Source organism: Sapajus apella, unplaced genomic scaffold (assembly GCF_009761245.1).
Source record: "Sapajus apella isolate SASKATOON/1434 unplaced genomic scaffold, GSC_monkey_1.0 scaffold10, whole genome shotgun sequence".
In the NCBI taxonomy this organism is placed as follows: Eukaryota; Metazoa; Chordata; class Mammalia; order Primates; family Cebidae; genus Sapajus; species Sapajus apella.
Window position 1 is genome coordinate 27,782,103 of NW_022436950.1, and position 19,996 is coordinate 27,802,098.

The 19,996-nt window shown below is 33.7% G+C and overlaps 1 protein-coding gene across 4 annotated transcripts in view; it reads left to right on the plus strand.

Moving 5' to 3' along the window:
- ERBB4 (erb-b2 receptor tyrosine kinase 4) overlaps window positions 1-19,996 on the plus strand; it is a 1,187,662-nt gene that overhangs the window by 837,593 nt on the left and 330,073 nt on the right. For all 4 annotated transcript variants that reach the window (XM_032277666.1, XM_032277668.1, XM_032277665.1 and 1 more), the window contains exons 8-12: window positions 3,335-3,448; window positions 4,786-4,912; window positions 11,728-11,801; window positions 12,889-12,979; window positions 14,826-15,025. In XM_032277666.1, coding sequence (XP_032133557.1) covers window positions 3,335-3,448; window positions 4,786-4,912; window positions 11,728-11,801; window positions 12,889-12,979; window positions 14,826-15,025 — 606 coding nt within the window. The remainder of the gene's footprint in view (window positions 1-3,334; window positions 3,449-4,785; window positions 4,913-11,727; window positions 11,802-12,888; window positions 12,980-14,825; window positions 15,026-19,996) is intronic.

Genomic DNA, 19,996 nt, shown 5'->3' on the forward strand with positions numbered 1-19,996 from the left:
ACCAGCTTTGGCCTCCCAAATTGCTGGGATCACAGGCATGAGCCACCACGCCTGGCCAAGAGGAGTAGATTATTTAAAAAGGCTTTGAAAACACAATTCTAGTCATTATTATGAAACATGTTCATATCCATTAAAAATATTGTGCTTTGCCTTCTTTATATTTATATGTATGTATATTTAATATATATTTAATATATCTCTTAATTGACATTTTAAAGTCACAGACACACCAACTCTAAGACAGCAAAGATTTCACTTCTTAAATTTTTAATATTCACACCAGTGCTTTTCACCTAATACCCTCTTATCTAAAGTTACCCTATATGTCACCATCTAGCATCCTTACAAAACTGAGGACTTGGCAGTGTTGTAGGATGGGGCTAGATGATCGTATTTTTCCTCTTTTTAGACACATGTTATACTACTACATGTTATACTCTACTACTTTCAAATTATGATGTCTTCCCCAAAGACAGTCAAAACTATGCTTTCTTGGAGTTTTTTGGTGCTATCCCTTTTATTCAAGTCCTGAGGTTGAAGCCCAAGGGTTGGGCTAGAGCAGAAGTACCAGGTAAATTTGAACTAGGGAATTCCCCTTTTCTTTACTATATCCTTTACAGTGGTTCACTTTGAAGGCTGTCAGTTCCAAACTATAGCAACTAGCAAGTGACTAAATATGAAGACCTATTGTGTGAAATTATATGGCTGGTTCACTTTAAATGTGATAACTTACCGTCTTCCTTTCTCACATTAGTTTACGTATCTCAAACTACAGACTCATTTAAAACATTTCGGTATTTGCCTATGAAAAAATTTAAATCTCTGATGGGCGTGGCTTATAAGGCTTGGTTTGCCAAATTGAAGCTTTCTTGGGAAAACAAGGACATTAATCTTCTAAATGCAGGTCTGCATTTCCTAATCCAGAATTCTGAAATCAAAAAACTCCAAACATGTATTTTCTGAAACTCATTTGACTACAAAAGTTGAATCTAACTGATATAAGGCTAATTATAATATTTACCTATTCCATTTGGCAGAACTGGGAAAGTGTTTCATTGTAGCATATTTTTCAAGATGCATTAATTTGTTCTTATCCTGCTATAAAGAAATACCTGAGAGTGGGTAATTGTTAAACAAAAGAGGGGCAATTGGCTCATGGTTCTGCAAGCTATACAGGAAGCATGAGGGATTCTGGGGAGGGCTCAGGAAATTTTCCATCACAGTGAAGGTGAAGGGGAAGCAAGTGTGTCTTACACAGCCGGAGCAAGAAGAAGAGAGAGGCAGGAGGTGTTACATACATTTAAACAACCAGAGCTCATGCTAACTCACTCTTGCCATGACAACACCAAGGGGTTGGTGTTAAACCATGAGAAGCCGCCCCCATGATTCAGTCATCTCCCACCAGGTCCCACCTCCAATACTGGGGACTATAATTCCACATAAGATTTGGGTGGGGACATAGATCCAAACCGTATCACAAGACCTTGAAGAAAGAATGGCTATTTAATATCATGTATGTACCTGTTGCAGGTTGGGTTTCCCTGAGACAGAGAATGGATTATTAAGGAGCAGTCTCAAAATCAACACTTTTTGGGGAAGGAAAGAAAGCAAGATTGGATTTGCTTTAAACAAAGTGCCTGTTTGTTGTGGTGGATGCTTTCATGTGGATGTTAACTTGGAATACACATTTGTTCCATACTTTGTGCCCACTCACATGGATTCACACATATCTCCTTGCCCCAGATTCCCTTCCTTCTCAATTTTTCCAGTATTTCTTCTCCCAGGACAAGCTCGTGAGTTCATATATATTCTAAGCTCAGGCTACTTCTCTTTTCATACGAATGAGTAATCAGTTTCACTACCTAGAATTATGCCCTTTGGTAAGATTTTCTCTTGTCTTTGTTTCAAGTCCACTCGTAAGTGAGACTGCAGACAGAGAAGCTGCCATCGATTGTCAGCTCATACCCACATAGCAAGTCTAGTTTATGTCTTACTCTGTCAGCTTGTCCTAAGTGAATTCTCTCAGCACCCACACAGCCACAGGCATGAGCTGACTGAGAGGGGCCAGCTCAGTGGTGGATGGCACAGGGGGGCGGGTCTTAACCATTTGCTTATGCAGTTTACTCCTGCTTCTGCCCCTACTCATATCCTACTTTAATTTTACAATGGATTGCTGCTGGACCTAGCCAGTATGATAGCATTGTGACATGATAACAAAACCCTGTTCATGACAGGCAATTCTGGCTACAAGGTCTGACCCAAGATCCATCTCTACCAGGACCCAGAAGCATATCAAATGCTGTTTATTAAATGGTGTACACTCCTATGCTACAGGTGGCATAGCTTAGCTCTAGAAACCTAGAAGTCTCTGTTGTGATTGTCTAATGAAACTTGTCATAACTCTACATGGCATGTTTTCCCACTGTAGATACTCCCAATATCATAGACCCTCTTGGATTTTATGACCCAAGTAGCAAGATTGCTTACATCACAACCTAGATCTACATGATCTGCCTTTTCTGCTTTGGGTACCCCTCAAGGCTGTAAGCATTCCACAACATTGCATCTTGTGCCAGAGCAATGTTCCCAAGCACGGAAGGATGCTACTTTTTGTTGTTTTAAAACCAGAGTGGCCTAGCAAGTATTGTGTTCCTATTTATTATGAGAGTCTTTAGATGTAATAATTTGTCCTTTATTTTGGAGGGGATGTTCTGGCATATCCCAGGTCACTGGATCTCTGGACATTTGATCCAAGTATTAGGTAATAAAGTGCTCCTTGTCTATTTGATAAACCTTTTGCTAAAGTACTACCCTTTCCAATTTTATTTTGTTTCCTCATATAAAAATGTGGGAAAGTTTTCATGGTACTCCATTGAAAAAAAGAACACATTTTAAGCATTTTCTCCTGGATATGAAGTATACTCTGTTGATCCGAGGCAGTTCAGCTTCAGCTTCATTTGTGCTTCATGAACTTGAAGTATTTTAGACTGCAGACTTGCATCATGGCATGAAATGAAGTGGAACTATTGAAAAACACAAGCTAAATGTCATGCAGTTTTCTAAGTGTATAAAGGAAATCTACTGTATCTTGGGGGCAATTCAGGATGTGGAGCAGTAACCAAGCAAGTACTAGCTGTTGATAACACACATTGCATTTGACTGGAAATACGATTTCAGGTTGGGATAATTAAACAATGAGTTGTTTAAGGGGAAGATATATAAATAGTATCAATGATGCTAATTATTTTCAAACCTTAAAATATCTTGTTTTGATCTTGTCTGCTGAATGTTAACATTATTGCTTATTTTGCCTTTTTATTAAAAAAAAAAACAGATAACTTTGTGGTAGATTCCAGTTCTTGTGTGCGTGCCTGCCCTAGTTCCAAGATGGAAGTAGAAGAAAATGGGATTAAAATGTGTAAACCTTGCACTGATATTTGCCCAAAAGGTAAGTGGTAGCTCAGATTATTTAGTTAGAACTGGGCCTATATAACAAGGTTTTTAATTCACTTTTTAATATAAACCCACCCTCACAACCAAACCTGCCCACACATGCTTTCCAGGATTTTGGACAGTTCCTCAAAATATCAACTTTTATAACACTGTATATTATTCAATTTAAATTGTATCTACTAAAATGGTCCAGAAAAAAACTCAGAGGTAACATTGATAGGAACTCAGAAATAAAGTTGTGTGTTATTCTGTCAATAGCAAATCTTAAAAACTTTGTAAAAAATAAGAGTTCACACGGCTGTATTGGCATCACAACACATATTAGTTGCTTACCACTATATACAAAGTGACCTGCTAAGCATGAAAAGAGATGCAGAGGGACATGAAATTTACTCTCCATATCTTAAAAATGTATTTTGAAAGCTGACATCTATGAAATGATGAGAAACTTTACCATAAGTATAAAATAAATATATCCCATAATTCATGCCACAGAATTTTAGTGGAGGAAGGAATCTCTTCCAGCTGTGAGTACTCTAATTCCTCACCAGAATGAAACCTAAACTAAGCAAGATGAGAGTACAGTTTGAATCTCCTGAATGTTATTAAACTTTTCAAAGTATCAAGGAGTGCCTTAGCAAAGGACAAACTCCAGACATATTTTTAAATGGTATTCTCTCTCCTCCCCTTTCTCTTTTTCTTTCTTATTCCCTCTTTCTTTTTCTATATATGCCCCACCCCCACACAGATTTGTTTGTTTAAATTAGAAGCTTCAGAAAGCATGTTCAATTTAAGTATAAGTATTTAAATGGCCCTTGATTCTGATTATAATTCACATCATCAGAACTCTGTTTACATATTCTCCATTAGACCACTGTTTTTAAAATTTCAGGTGGTAGACCATTAGTATGTAGGCCATGAAATTATTTTACTAAAGTTACCAGCATTTCAAAATTATTAAAAACAATATTTTCAAATAGAGTAGAAAATAGATAATTTTATGTAGTTAGGAGGAGTATTGATTGATAAAATTTCTGTTAGAGTTGTGCATATGTTATGTGTGTGTGTATACTGGGTCTTGATATAAAATGTAATTCCTATGATGAGTCATGGTCGTTAGATTTTAATTCAGGGACAAGATTTTAAAGCAGAACCAGTAGTGAATGTTGAATCAATGAATGAATAATTATTTTACTTTTTAGAAAAAAAAAATGTAATATATTTTTGTATGTTACAATTAAAAATATTCTGCTATTTTATAGTGAAAATACAATGATTTATTGGCCAAAAATAAGTTCCTCAATCCCCTAACTCTGAGTCTCATTTCTACAGCTTGTGATGGCATTGGCACAGGATCACTGATGTCAGCTCAGACTGTGGATTCCAGTAACATTGACAAATTCATAAACTGTACCAAGATCAATGGGAATTTGATCTTTTTAGTCACTGGTATTCATGGGTCAGTATTAAATTTTTGTACAAATCATTTTACAAAGTGTAGACAAAGCTGGAGAGATTCTTTAGTTTTGTTTGTTTGATTCCTCTGGAACCTGAAGACTTTTACCTTTCATTAATGCTCCTCACCTGCAAAAGCAAGGGCCTGATTTCACCAGAAGTGACAGTAAACTAGTTTTGGAATTTGCTCAAATTTTAGTTTGGTGACTGCTTAAGGTTGAAAATATAAATTTGTATTTAAACTAAAATATATTTTTAGGACATTCTCTCAAATTCACAGTTTTCAGCAAGCTTCACTTATCTTTGAATATGTTTAGGAAAAAGTATCACCAGTTGAGGTGAGAGAAGTCATTCAAATTTCTAACTGATTAGGTTGAAACAATGTAAATTAATACCCTGTAAAAAGTCTGACATAAAACAAATCAGTAAGCCGAAATTCCCCTGAGCTTGTTCCAGAAATTCTTTGTCCTCATGTATTCTTTTTTTTTTTTTCCCTTCAGTTGGGAAGTTAGCAACACAGTGAGAAATCCTGCTAAATGAATTTCATTTTAGTAGTAAAAATTGTAACATAATTTACCTGGGATCCTTCATTACAGAACTACCTGCTGGTTTTAACTGGGAAAAAAACAAGTTTGTATTCTTTGAAAGTCTGTATTTTAACTTTGCATGTTATCTATTTATCTATATTACTACTTAATCCCTAAATATTAGTGTTGTAGGCTACAGATAAAGACTATGTCTCATATATTTCAATTCAAAATCTTACTCTGAGCATATATCAAATCATTTCTAAAAGCAAACTAATTTAACATATTATGAATAAATATGTCCAAAGAGGAATGGGAAGAGCAATAGAACAAAATGTTTCTTTTCATTCAAATAAATTATATGTATGATTGCTTAAATATCTTGTTTATTTTAATAGGTAGCATTTAATATGGTCCCATGTTAGATAGTATAATAGTATGTAGGTGGTCCCCACCCCATATTTTTTATATCTGGCCTAAGAAATGTTTTTTTCTAACTTACCTCTTAAAATGTATAGACTTGGTAATTCTCAGCCCATATTCCTACATGGCAACATTCTGTTGGAACTGGGAAGCTGGATTAGTCAGTTATCACATTGCTAATAAAGTTACACTTAAGACTGGGTAATTTACGAAGAAATAAAGGTTCAATGGACTCACAGTTTCACATGGCTGGGAAGGCCTCACAATCATGGTAGAAGGCAAAGGAGGAAAAAGGCATGTCTTACATGGTGGCATGCAAAAGAGAATTTGTGTAAAGAGCTCCCCTTTATAAAATCATCATATCTCATGCAACATACTCACTATCATGAGAACAGTATGGGAAAGACCCACCCCCATGATTCAGTAACCTCCCACTGGGTCTTTCCCACAACACGTGGGAATTATGGGAAAACAATTCAAGATGACATTTGGATGGGGACACAGCCAAAACCTATTAGTGGCACTAGTCCTTTAGAGATGGGACACATTTAGTCAGCTTTACCATAGTCCCCCTGACCTTGTGAATCCATTTACATTGCTGTCTTACCCTCCTTGGATCATTGCATAAGAGATCTGGGACGATATTTAGGTGCTGTTTCATAATTTAATGCATACATGATATTTAATAAAGCAATATACCCACATTTTAACTATATTTAAAACCAAATATCACATGAATATAAGATTATATTATGCTAATAATGTCTTCTGAGAAATAAGAAGAGAGAGCCACTTGACTCACATTGCCTGCTTTCACCTGGAAATAATAAATGAATTAGCCTCAAGCCTTTCAGTGTGAAGAAAGAGTTGAAATCATATTCACATGAATTGCATTAGACAGGTGGTTTTTATCCTTATTGGCCCAACATTCTGCTTTTATACATTAAGAAATTGCCACTTTGCAATTCTGAAATAAAATTTATAGATAACATGACTTACATATATATATAGAGAGAGATAGACAGATAGATATAGATATATATCTAATTATTATAATTCTCTAGTTGTAATTATACAAAGAAATACAAAAAAGTAAGATACAATCAAATATATATCGCTACGGGGATGCACAGTTTCCAATGTGAAAATTTGGATTTATGAAAAATGAGATTAGAAGGCATTTTTGTGTAAGAAGTATCAGGAAATAAAAAGCAAAGGAAAAGCTGACCACTGGAATAGAAAATAACTAACCAGATACATTGTTATATGACCAAAAAAAGAGGGAAATGACTTTCATTGAAATTTGAGTAAATTGCTTCTTGGCTTTTTGGCTAAGATCAAGTGAAATTGGAGCAACACAGCTAGGGAATTATGCCTGGCCAAAGTATGACCAAGCATCAAGTTTGCACGTATGAGGTCCTAAATGTCTAGTAGGGTATTTTAAGGTTGTACAAAACATGAGGCAATCCTTTGATTTAAGGGACAGTTAACAACCTTGTGATAACCCCTGTAACCTGTAGGATTCCCCAATCTCTGTTACAACTGAAGCAACTCTACAGATGTGACAACTTTCTGTTAGTGGGTGGTACTGCCCCCACTGAGAAATACTGCAAGAATTTTGTGACAGTAGAAAGATTGCCAACCACCAAAAGTGACCTGCTAAGTCTAAAATTCTTACAGATAAAACATGGGTAGGAAGGTTTCAAAAATATATGATCTATTGAGGTTCAGAATAGTTATTTTAGTCTTGGTTCATCATAGAACATAATTATTAATACTCCAGATTTCTGACGAGGCACGGTGGCTCATGCCCGTAATCCCAGCACTTTGACAGGCTGAAGCAGGCAGATCACGAGGTCAAGAGATCGAGATCATCCTGGCCAACATGGTCAAACACAGGCTCTACTAAAAATACAAAAAGTAGCTTGGTGTGGAAGCACGTGCCTATAGTCCCGGCTACTCAGGAGGATGAGGCAGGAGAATCGCTTGAACATGGGAGGCAGAGGATGCAGTGAGCCAAGATTGCACCACTGCACTCTAGCCTGGGCAACAGAGATAGTGAGACTCCGTCAAACAAACAAACAAACAAAACCTCTAGAATGACTATAATGACTAAATATATTTATATTCACTTCTGGCTCAGAATGGAGGAAAGTTTAATAAATAAATACAATAAAAAATGGAAAGCAGTAGTCAAATGAATAAAAATGTATAAGACAGTAAGGACCATGCATTTACAAGTTTATGGGAAGAATACTACTTTGGACTAACCTAGACTTCTAAGAAGAAAAATACTGCTAATTTATCCCGGTGAAAAATTACTTATGGAAAATCAGCTTACATGGATTAAAAGTAAAAAGTATACCAAGTTTGTCTTAAACGTAAACTCATAAAATGAGAGTTAGAATTTCTTCTTGGGTAATTTGATCCAGAGTAGATTGGAGTCTGATTTGCAGCTCCACTATGGAGAGTTTGCATTGAGCTGGGTGGATTTCTTTCATGTCAAACACTAGGTTTCCTCCAATAAAAAACTTGATAAATGGATTAACAATAAATACCTATTTCCTATGATTGTTGTGGTGATTAAAAACAAATTATTTTGAATTGCTCAGCCCAGTGCCTGACATATCGTAAAACCTTAACAAGCGGTATAAAATAGAAGGTTGGAAGTGCAGGAAGGAAGGGAAGAGGGTGAGAGAGAGTGAGAGAAGGATGGGAATAAAGAGAAATGAAAATCAAGGAAAAACAAAACAGGAGGAGAAGGCAGTGCAAAAGAACAATTGCAGTGCCTATGTCTAGTTTATAGCATAGCATATTGTACAACAAATATTAATTGTATAGACTTGATTATAGTCTTATATAGACCCTTTTGGAAACCAAATAAAGGCAAAATTTTCCTCAAGATGAGTCATGCTTCTCAGTTCAGATGATTATTTGTCCTTAATCATAGCACTTATACCTGGAATATTTGAAATTATAATTATAATTGGGTCTCAAATATAATTTATAAGATTTTTCCAGGATAAGCATGTAAATGAATTATGACGTATTCTTTGTTCTCACTGTCATGCCAGCATGAAACATATATTCTGAAGCCTTTCTCTTTTATTTTAGGAAAGTATGGATATAAAGTTAATTCAGCAGACTTAGATATGTAATATATGTATAGATTCAAGTATGGTCATGAAGTGTGTGTGTGTGTGTGTGTGTGTGTGTGTGTGTGTAGACAGAGATATTTTTAAAGTCAATAATATATGATATTATAAGCAGAAACAATAAATTAAAGAAATGCTTTTCCTCACTTAATGTCCGTTACCTTTAGTATTTTACTAACCAACTTTTATAAGATCATATGGTTTGATTAAAATAGCTGAGATGTTTTAATTAATAAAATGCAAAAATAATACTTAAATGCGGTTGTTATTGTTTTTAAAAACAAGTTTCTCCATAAAATATATTTACTGGCAACTTGCCAATTAGAATTTAAATGTATAATTGGGCTCAAGAAAGTTAATTTGCATGTTTAGTTTATAGTACAATAGTACCATTGCGAGAAATAGCAGTAGGCACTCATTTTCTTTTTAGAATGGAAACTGCAGGAAACTTCAGTGTTTCGGGTTATCATTAGCAAAACTTTTCATTCGTGTTTTGTTATGGTTTACACCATTGACGTGCATGTGCTTACAGCAACAAAATGCTCACCAAATAAGCATGTTCATGCTGTGTCACAATGAGACACTACAAGAAATGGTTTACATGGTAGACTGCAATGGTGCTAGAAAATGGAAGATAAATAATAAGCTTGGTGATGAAGTGATTTCAGTGAAAATGTTTCACTCTCTTTCTCCTGAGCTTTATTCTGGATCACTAAACACAATGACAGGGTAGACATAATGTTATTTTGCATGGCTCTGAATTTAGTTAGGAAAATTAACTGATTTAAAGTACTATGGATTTTGAGTAGCTGTACGATGCAACTCCCAAAACATAATTCGAAGTCAGTGAGTGGAATTCTGTCAACTTATTTTACGAGAGTCCTGAATCTCTAAAATTAACTGTGTAAAATATCTCTGGTCCATTGGGCTTCATAGTAACATTCCAGGATTCATTTCATTCCCAGCAACATGGAAGTATTCTCAGTAAAGGTTTACACTGACCCCATTATTGTGTGCTTGCCCTGAATTTTGAGTCTTTCTCAATAAAGCCAGGATATTTGATTATATGACCTGAGCTGTTCTATACACTGATTTTCATCAAAGAACAAATGTTGAAAGCTCATTCTTGTGCTGCAGAGCTGTTATTTTCCTGTGTATACAAAATTCTTTACACATTAAAAAGTGAAGAGTTTTCTAAAGCATAGTTATTTGTTCCATATATCTTTGCTTATAAATAGAGCAAGCTTGCTAGAACATTTAATTGAGACTTTAAGCTTTTGTGAGATATTAATGTGACATTGAGAAAATTTTAATCAATAGTTTATGTGTGAATTACAGGGAAACACATTTATAGCATTTCTCCAACCTCAGCAATATCCAGTATTTGAGCCTGGAATAAAGCACTTCATGTTAACTAGTAGTACATTGTATTGATTGCACTTCTTAGTTTGAAACAGTAATTTAATCAAGCACAGTTTTTTTTTTTGTTTTGTTTTGTTTTGTTTTGTTTGTTTTGTTTTGTTTTGTTAAAATATGGAATGGTTCACAGTAGAGAAGAATGTGCTGATGAACTAAGTTCAGAAAGCCAGTACAAGATGATTCCAGAGATCATGGTTGCTGGAACTGATACTCTTTTCAAGGCTTGAATGCTGGCATGAATAAATGCCAATGAATTTAGGCACAAATCCCCAGGACATAGGCCATATCCCTATCTGTTTGTCAGGGGATTGTGGAGCACATTGATTGAGAGCCCTATTAAGGCTGAATATAGTGGGTCACTGGTGGTTATTTGCCATACCAAAAAGGAGGGTTCTCAGAGACTGGTAAAAGAAGAGATGTCCACAGTAAGAATAAAATTTGTTTGGCTGCTGCAGATAGACACATACTTCTAAAAAAACCTAAGATCACTGTTCATATAGTTTTGATCTATCTTGAAGAAGTAGCCAATGGAGAAAATTTTATCTCTCTGTAAATAATATATATCATGAGGTCTCTACCCAGGATAGTATGAAATGTCTTTTAATATAATAACATTTTAAAACTTACTGTGCACTCCTTTAAAAAAATCTTTAAGTCTTGCTTGAATTCATATACTTGAAAGTGAATAGTTCCTGTGTTATAAACATGGATATGAATAAGCTAGATAGGAACAGGATGGTTCTAAGTAATCCATATGAAGAGAAACTTTCAGACAATGCTATGAATATTATGAAAATTCACAAGTAGATAAATGTAGAGCTACAGAAAAATTGTTGATTTTATCTGTGTTTGTTACTCTCCTTATGACACCAGATACTATTAGCAATGTATGCTTCTTTGAGGAGCAGAAATGCCAATTGTTCTCACTAGAATTTATTTCCAGACTACATATATTCTTCTCAATTAAGAATAACTTTTAAAACGAAATGAAATAAAATGGATTTTACATGAACTTATTATCTTTGGGAATTTCATCAGAATAGTTGAAGCTGATTATTTGTATAGATCTAGAATAGCCTTTGATGTAAAACTCATATTTTGTGTCATCAAAAATTTCCTCAAAATCATCTATTATTCCCCTTCTACATCGAGAACAGAAAAATTTAGACATTCATTGAAAACATCCTTCTTGTTAATTAAAATTAAATTTGAATAAAATAATTATTGTAACATTTCTCATATTTTCCTTCCTTTATTAAAATTTAAATTTGGCTATGTATCTTCTTGTTTTCTAGGGACCCTTACAATGCAATTGAAGCCATAGACCCAGAGAAACTGAATGTCTTTCGGACAGTCAGGGAGATAACAGGTAATTTTTTAAAGGGCAACTGTTGTGCTATGAACAATATAAACTTTTTAAATAAAATGACCTAAGATTGGCCGGTCACGGTGGCTTGCACCTGCAATCCCAACACTTTGGGAGGCCAAGGGGGGTGGATCATGAGGTTAGGAAATTGAGACCATCCTGGCTTACATGGTGAAACTCCGTCCCGGCTAAAAATACAAAAATTAGTTGGGTGTGGTGGTGCATGCCTGTAATCCCAGCTACTCGGAGGCTGAGACAGGGGAATCGCTTGAACCCGGGAGGCGGAGAGTGCAGTGAGCCGAGATCATGCCACTACACTCCAGCCTGGCAGCAGAGGGAGACTCTGTCTCAAAAAAAAGTTACATAAGATTGGAATCAGCATCTCATTTTCAAAGCAAATTTTGGTTTGTAAAAACTCTTATTTTTAACAGTGGCGTCTTATTAGCTTTTATGCACATTTTCAAAGCCCATGGAATTATATAATGAATATCTTTGAAATTTTGACATTACTACTTTGGCAATTGTCAACTGATCTTTGACCTATGTTTTTCTGTTTACCTCTTCAGGAGATATACTATTGATCATGGATAACATGTATCATTTATTTAGCACATTTATATTGAGCATATAATGTGTTCAACACTGTCTTAGTAGGTAATGTGGGGCCCATAGATATGATTCAGACATGGACTTACCATAAAATAATGCAAATTCTAATGAGAAAGTTTAGATGTGTATATTAATGTCTTAGGATACAATGTTGACACTGATGTCATAAGTGTACAGATGAAGAGGTAAAAGATTTCAGAGAAATTGAAACTATATTTTTCTCTTTAGTTAGACTACATTTTTACATTTATAAAAATAAATCAAATTGAGTCATTGGAACCTTTCAACATTTATAGTTTCATTGAGTAGGACACTCAATCTTGGAAAAATACATATGTAATAGAGTACTTCAAAAATAGAAATTTCATTATCCTTCCTCACTTCCCTCCTTTCAACACATTTTCACTATATTTCAAGAAAAATCTACACTAATACTAAGATGATGATATACTGATTTATTTTTACTACTCTTCACTTGTAGGTTTCTTGAACATACAGTCATGGCCCCCAAACATGACTGACTTCAGTGTTTTTTCTAACCTGGTGACCATTGGTGGAAGAGTACTCTATAGGTAAGTGAATATGTTTAACACTCCAGGTCTCACAAATTTCAAGAGGAGCATTGTGTGTTCATTAAGTCAAAACCATCAGTCTTACTGATTTACTGATTCTGGGGAAATCATGCTTCTATCCTTATTTCCAATGAAAATACCTCTGATGATCGTATGAAGTATTACAGAATACATAGTTTGATTTTTCAATTGTTTGTCACTCCACGTAATATGAGTATTTTGCAAGTATGGAGTACATGATGTGAGCAATTCAATTAAACTTTCATTTTGATCAGATTTATCATAATTAAAAGATAAGAGTTGTGTGACTTGGTAATGGCTTGGATGTATAGGATATCAATACTGTCGTGCTAGGAGGTGCTCTTTTTGTCTCTGGTGCTATAATTTTAACTGCATATCACAGGGCTGATGTTTTAGGAACTGGCCCACCACTCTACATGTAGTGCTGGTTAATAAATGGACAAAAGAATTCAGGTTTAGAAGAACATTGATAAGATTATAGTGTCAGTAATTTAAATTCACATTATAACAATAAATAACAGGTTTATCTGATTTCATCTGTATAATGTTTTTAGTTTGAGCAATAAAAAGTCAATTTACATAAGAATTTTTAAAATTTGTCCACTTAAATTCAAAATATCTCTAAAATTAATATCATCATTGATTTTATAATGTTTTATTAAAAGTATATTGAATTTTACTATTAAAATTCAAAACAGTTATATCTATAAGAGGTTTTAAAAATGTAAAGGAGAAAGGAACTTAATAAGAAAGGATAGTTGAGCGATACCATCTATTCAAGTGCTATATATAAACAACTTTTACTATCCATTGAATAAATATTATAGGACAGTCAAGACGTTATGCTAACATTGTAATCAACAACTCAAGAGAGTGACGATGGGGACAAAATTTGAGAGAAAGAGTTACATGTTAGTCTTTATCATTGAGCATACACACACACACACACACACACACACACACTCTGACACCCATGGAAAATAATTCTAAATATTAACAGCAAAGAATATTTAAAATTATAAATGAAAGGGGAAAGCTTTGGTCTCCAAAATGTAAAATAATATTTATTGGCTAATTGAAATGTGGGAAGCATGTTTATTCTTTAGAGAATGGAAAAGTAAGTAATTACAAAAAAGTGAACTATATTAAAAGCAGTTCCTTTGAAATGATATTGTTTTAAACAGAGCAGTTGTTATTTAACTTTTAGAGACCTTTTCCCCAGATACCCAAGGCATCTAAGTTTGTTTTCTTTTTTAAATTTTAGTTTAGTTTTATTCTTTGCTTTTTACTATCTCCTAACCTTATTATACATTCCTCAATTATTACAGTTCTTTGATGTCTGAGGTATAAATTAAAGCTAAATACTTACAATCATTTTCTGTACTATCTACCCTCTGAAACTATGTCCAAATCTATTACACAGTTAAAGAAGAATTAATGTCTTACTTTGAGTAGATGAACATTCATTTTATAAACATGTCTTTACTCTTAATACAGGATTTCATCATTGAACAACATAAAGTTAAGACTTGGGGTGGGAAGATAGTGACCAGACATTTCAGTGGTAAATATATACACAGAAATAGAGATATACTGCCAATATGTATAACTGCAAGCAATGGACATTTTACTTTGGGAGGTCAAATTATTACTTTAAAAACTGATAATATATAGCATGTAAAAACGAATACCATTCTAAACACAGATTTATGGATTCAGCCTCTGTTTATACTCCATTAACATTCTTTTTGAAATAAAATGTGACAGCCTTATTTTACTTCTAGAATGCTTTCATTGTTCCATTTTCTCCCTCCCTCCTCCTTAGTGGCCTCTCCTTGCTTATCCTCAAGCAACAGGGCATCACCTCTCTACAGTTCCAGTCCCTGAAGGAAATCAGCGCAGGAAACATCTATATTACAGACAACAGCAACCTATGTTATTATCATACCATTAACTGGACAACACTCTTCAGCACAATCAACCAAAGAATAGTAATCCGGGACAATAGAAAAGCTGAAAACTGTAGTAAGTACATTACTCAGACATTTAAAACATAGAAAACTATTTTTTTCCCGTTCTTTTTTGGTCCAAACAATTAAAAATAACATCAGGTCAGAATTGTTGCTGTCTTATCCCAACCCTTAAAAAGCAAGGTGGTTATTATAATTGTCAACATGGTATATAATAATCAGAATAAGTGACTGTCTACAACATGTGACGTATTTATTTCCAAGTTGTCTTACCTAATCTTAATAATTCTCCTGTGGATATTTGGATTCAGTAGGTCTAAGTGGAACCCGGATGTTTAAATGTTTAATCAGCATCCCAGGTAATTTCAAGTATCCAATCAATTTGTGGAGATCCACCCTATTGAATTCTCGGTTTGTTGTTTGGTTTCAGTGAGTTTGATAACAGAATAACAGAGTTTTGCCATTTATGGGTAGTAAGAGAAAGGAAGATGTATTTTTCTGACGTGTAAAAACTACTATTCAAGAAGCGTACTGTTCAAGAAAGTTTATTGTTCAGAAAGAAAATTTATTCTATAAGTGCATTTATGTAGACATGTAATTATCTTTTTCCATCTATTTTGCTACTTATTGATTCATTTAATAATTTCTTATTTACACTGAAGCAAAAACTGCTTTTGTAGGCACATGACTATGCCATTTCTGTCTAATACACTGGTACTCCAATGATTTATCCCTGTTTTTCTATTGAATACTACTCTTTCCTACATCCTGAGTGCCACTATCATGAGTACAACCATCTGACTTATGGTAAATACCAAATAAAAAGACTCCAAACTCAAATGATCTGTTTGCAAATGAATATTCTTGTTGTGGGCACAAAATCAATCCATTCTAAAAGACAGAACCCTAGAAAATTCTGCTCTTAGGGTATGTTCTTACTTCTTTGATTTCTCCATTGAAGCAATCATAAGGGTACACATAAATAATGATTGAGTTTGTGTGTGTGTGTGTGTGTGTGTGTGTGTGTGTGTGTGTGTGTGAATAAATAGAAGACTTTTTAAAACTCATAAACCATTAAGAGGCCAACATAATTTGTTTATTGAGTTGTCAGTGAATTAATTGATTTACTAATACCGTATCCTGTCCCAGAAATAATTTAAGGCAGCTCAATCTGCCAATCTTCATAAAACATATTTTTTCAGGAATTCTCTTATATTTTAGCTGTTTTGAGCCCTTAAAAAATTTCCAAATAAAGGAGATCTATTGCAACATGAAGTTCCTGCTTTGAATTTAAGTTCTTACGCATTCTTCTGTTCCACATAGAATCAAGAAATAGAAAATCTAATTATGTATACAAATATACATGTTATATTGAATAATATTTATTATTTCATTTATCCTGTTATATTTCCTTGTTTTACACATTACTGATTCCTAAAAGAAAATTTGCTTTGCTTTTTCCCTAATACTTAAACTTCTTACTGCACATTACAATCTGTATGTGTACATGCCCCAAAGTAGATTATTCATGGTAATAAGATAGAATCTTCTTCAATACCAATTGATGAATGTTTCCCTAAATCAGGCTTATACTGTTATGTCCTTTGATGTCCTTACAAAAAATTAGTACCACTACTTTTCAGAAATGTAATTATGAATTTAAAATAATGTAAAGAAAATTATAAAAGAATCAGAGGGAAACATTCATCTTTGATGCACTTAATCAGTTTATGAATCTTACAAAAATTTGTATTTCATATATTTTCTATACTTGAATTAAGCAAATGGGGAGAAAAAAATGCCAAAATTAATATAGGGAAGCAAGATGGTAAAAAAGGGATGTTTCATTAAATTATATAATGTTATTTCACAACTTTTAAAAAGTTCTAAACATTTCAAATGACCAAAAGAAAGTGAATAATAATAATGATATGCAAAAATCTAAAATGTGTTTAAGCTTTTAGTGTTATGCTTCCTGGATTGAGGCTAGCTGCTTTTCAGACCACAGACATTTTTGTTGTTGTTGTTGTTGTTCTGTGCACATGAGTTGACTTTGCAGTTTGAGAAAAAAAATGAATCAGTTATGAGATACATAGGTTTGTGGTGCTATAGTATCAAGCATATAATTTTTCTTTTTTAATATCTTAGAATAAGTATATTTTGCATGAAATTCATTTACCAAAATTTGGATTTCAGTCCCACTGCACACTGGATCCATAAAAATTCCATATGTCTCCATTTTCAGAAATGTAATTACCCTGTAAACTTGACCTCAGAGATGCTGCTGATGTTTACAATAAGCCTGCAATGGTTCCCCTCATATGATTAAAATCTTATCATCCCCCAGTACTATTTGTAAATGGGAATGTCTAAATGATTGCTTCATTTCAAATGCACTGTAAATGTTTTATTTTTAGATATTCTGTCTTTGTATATCATACACACACAAGATGTACATGAGCATACACACATGTTCACTACTAGAACACATAAACGTGTATACAGCCTGCATGTCTGTATGCAGTTCCATGTACAACACACATGCATATACACACTTAGTAACAGATTCATACATATACACCCTTACATGCCCACCTACAGTTACATGCAGTCACCGTGAAATACTCTGATCTAAACCTGGGAGTTGGCTTCTGAACTTAATGAAAAGGCAATCTTCCATTTGTAAGTGTTTATTGGAGTTCAACATGATTTACAACAGTAATGACAATTAAAAAATAAAGTTAACTCATCTGTAAAGAGTAACAGTGGCTAGAGCCACTATTTTGACTTTTAAGTCAAAAATTTCAAAGCTGAGTTTATGATTTGAAGAGTTTGAGATTGAGGGAAACTCTGGGACATGAAAAGCTAGAATATTTTGGGCCTCTATTATTCATGTGGTTATGATAGTAACAAAATTACAGTGTAGGGTGGAAGAAGTTTTAAGGTAGGCTTATAAAAGCATTTGAAGTTTCTTAAAATATTTAAGCATAAATTTTTTAACAATGAAATATAAAGTGTAGAGATAAATATTACACCAACCCTTCAGAATCTGAGTTATATTTGAACTTACACATCTCGTCTTAAAAATATTTATATAGATACTGTTAAATCCAACATGAATAAGAAATTAAATTCATTAATATATATTCAATGTAACATGTTTTTATTTTTGCTTTTATTTTTAATATATATTCAATATAAGATGTTTTGATTTTCAATATAAAAATGTTTTTATTTTTCCAGTTATAATGGTACCTTTCCCATTGTCCAAAATAAAACCAATCCAAAAATATATAAAAATATAAAAAATATATATGTACTGGTGAATATATTTTTCATATATATAGATAAGAGTAGTGACATATGTATTTTCATATATAAATGGGATCTTACCTTTCTATTTAAATACCATTCAGCCATCTATTTATGCTTAATATAGTATAAGCATCTCCCATGTCAGTATATAGATCTTCCTCTTTTTTTTTTTTTTTGAGATGGAGTTTTGATCTTGTTGTCCAGGCTGGAGTACAGTGGCCTGATCTCGGCTCATTACAACCTCCACCTTCCAGGTTCAAGCAATTCTCCTGCCTCAGCCTCTTGACTAGCTGGGATTACAGGCATGTGCCACCATGCCCGGCTAATTTTGTATTTGGTAGAGACGGAGTTTCTCCCTGTTGATCAGGCTGGTCTCAAACTCCTGATCTTAGGTGATCTGCCCACTTCAGCATCCCAAAGGGCTGAGATTACAGGCATGAGCCACTGTGCCTGACCTTCCTTAATCCTTTTTAAAGCTATTTATAGAAGTATGCAGGGCCAGGACCATATTAATGGTATTTCAAATTATTTTCCATTTGTATTTTATCACTGCTATAATGTGTATCTTAGTTCATGAAACATTTTGTAGTATACAATTATTTCCTGAGGCTAAAAACTTAGATGTGGAATTTCTGTATAAATGAGGCTGCATAAAAATTTTCTCACTAATTTCTGTAGCATCTTCCAAAAATACTAAATTAATTTACCCTTGTTCCAAATGCTGTGTGATAGTAGCATTATTCGCCACTCTTTACATTACTGGATATTATCTATGTTTTTTAATTCAATGATCTAAAAAAAGAAAATTATTTTATATTTACATTATTAATTTATCATTTTTTTGTCTTGTAAATTGCTTTATCTGTGAACTTTTTTTTATTTTCAATTTGGGATTTGATCTTTTTCTCCTAAATTTGAAAAAAGACTATTAACAAATTAAATTCATTAAATTTTGTTCCTTCAATGTGTTGGGAATAACTTCCCTTCTTTATGGTAATTTGAATAATTTTTCTTAAGATAAACCAGTATTTATCAAACCATATTTTTATATATTAAGTGGTTAGATTGTTCTTTTCCTTTTTAATTGTTTTATCTTGTATTTTTAGACAGTTCTTTTCTTCTAGTACTTTAAAAAAACATTGAAATTTTTAACACATCTTGACTTTCTGGCATAGCATTTTTAAAAAGTTCCTGATTGTGGTATGGATCCAAAATAATTTATTAATCTCTCTTTATTGACTTTAGCTGATCAGCTAACAAATCAGCTAAAAGGTGCCAGACTCTGTCTCTCAACCTACCTATATTGTTTAATTTGGGTATTACAACCACCCTGTAAAGTATAATTATCCCCATTTACAGATGAGTATGCAAATGTTAAGAAAGTTAAATAATATTTCCAGTTTGGGAGCTACTAAAATCATATTAAAGATTTAAACCCAATGTCTGTCTGATTTCAAAGTGTAGACTCTTCATTTCACAGAGATTCCTCTCAAAGTAAAGAAAATATTGGCCAGGCATGGTGGCTGATGCCTATTATCTCAGCACTTTGTGAGGCAGAGGTGGGCAGATATCCTGTGGTCAGGAATTCGAAGACCAGCCTGGCTGACATGGTGAAATCCCACCTCTACTAAAAATACAAAAATTAGCCCGGTGTGGTGGTGGGCACCTGTAGTCCCAGCTACTCGAGAGGAGAATTACTTGAACCTGGAAG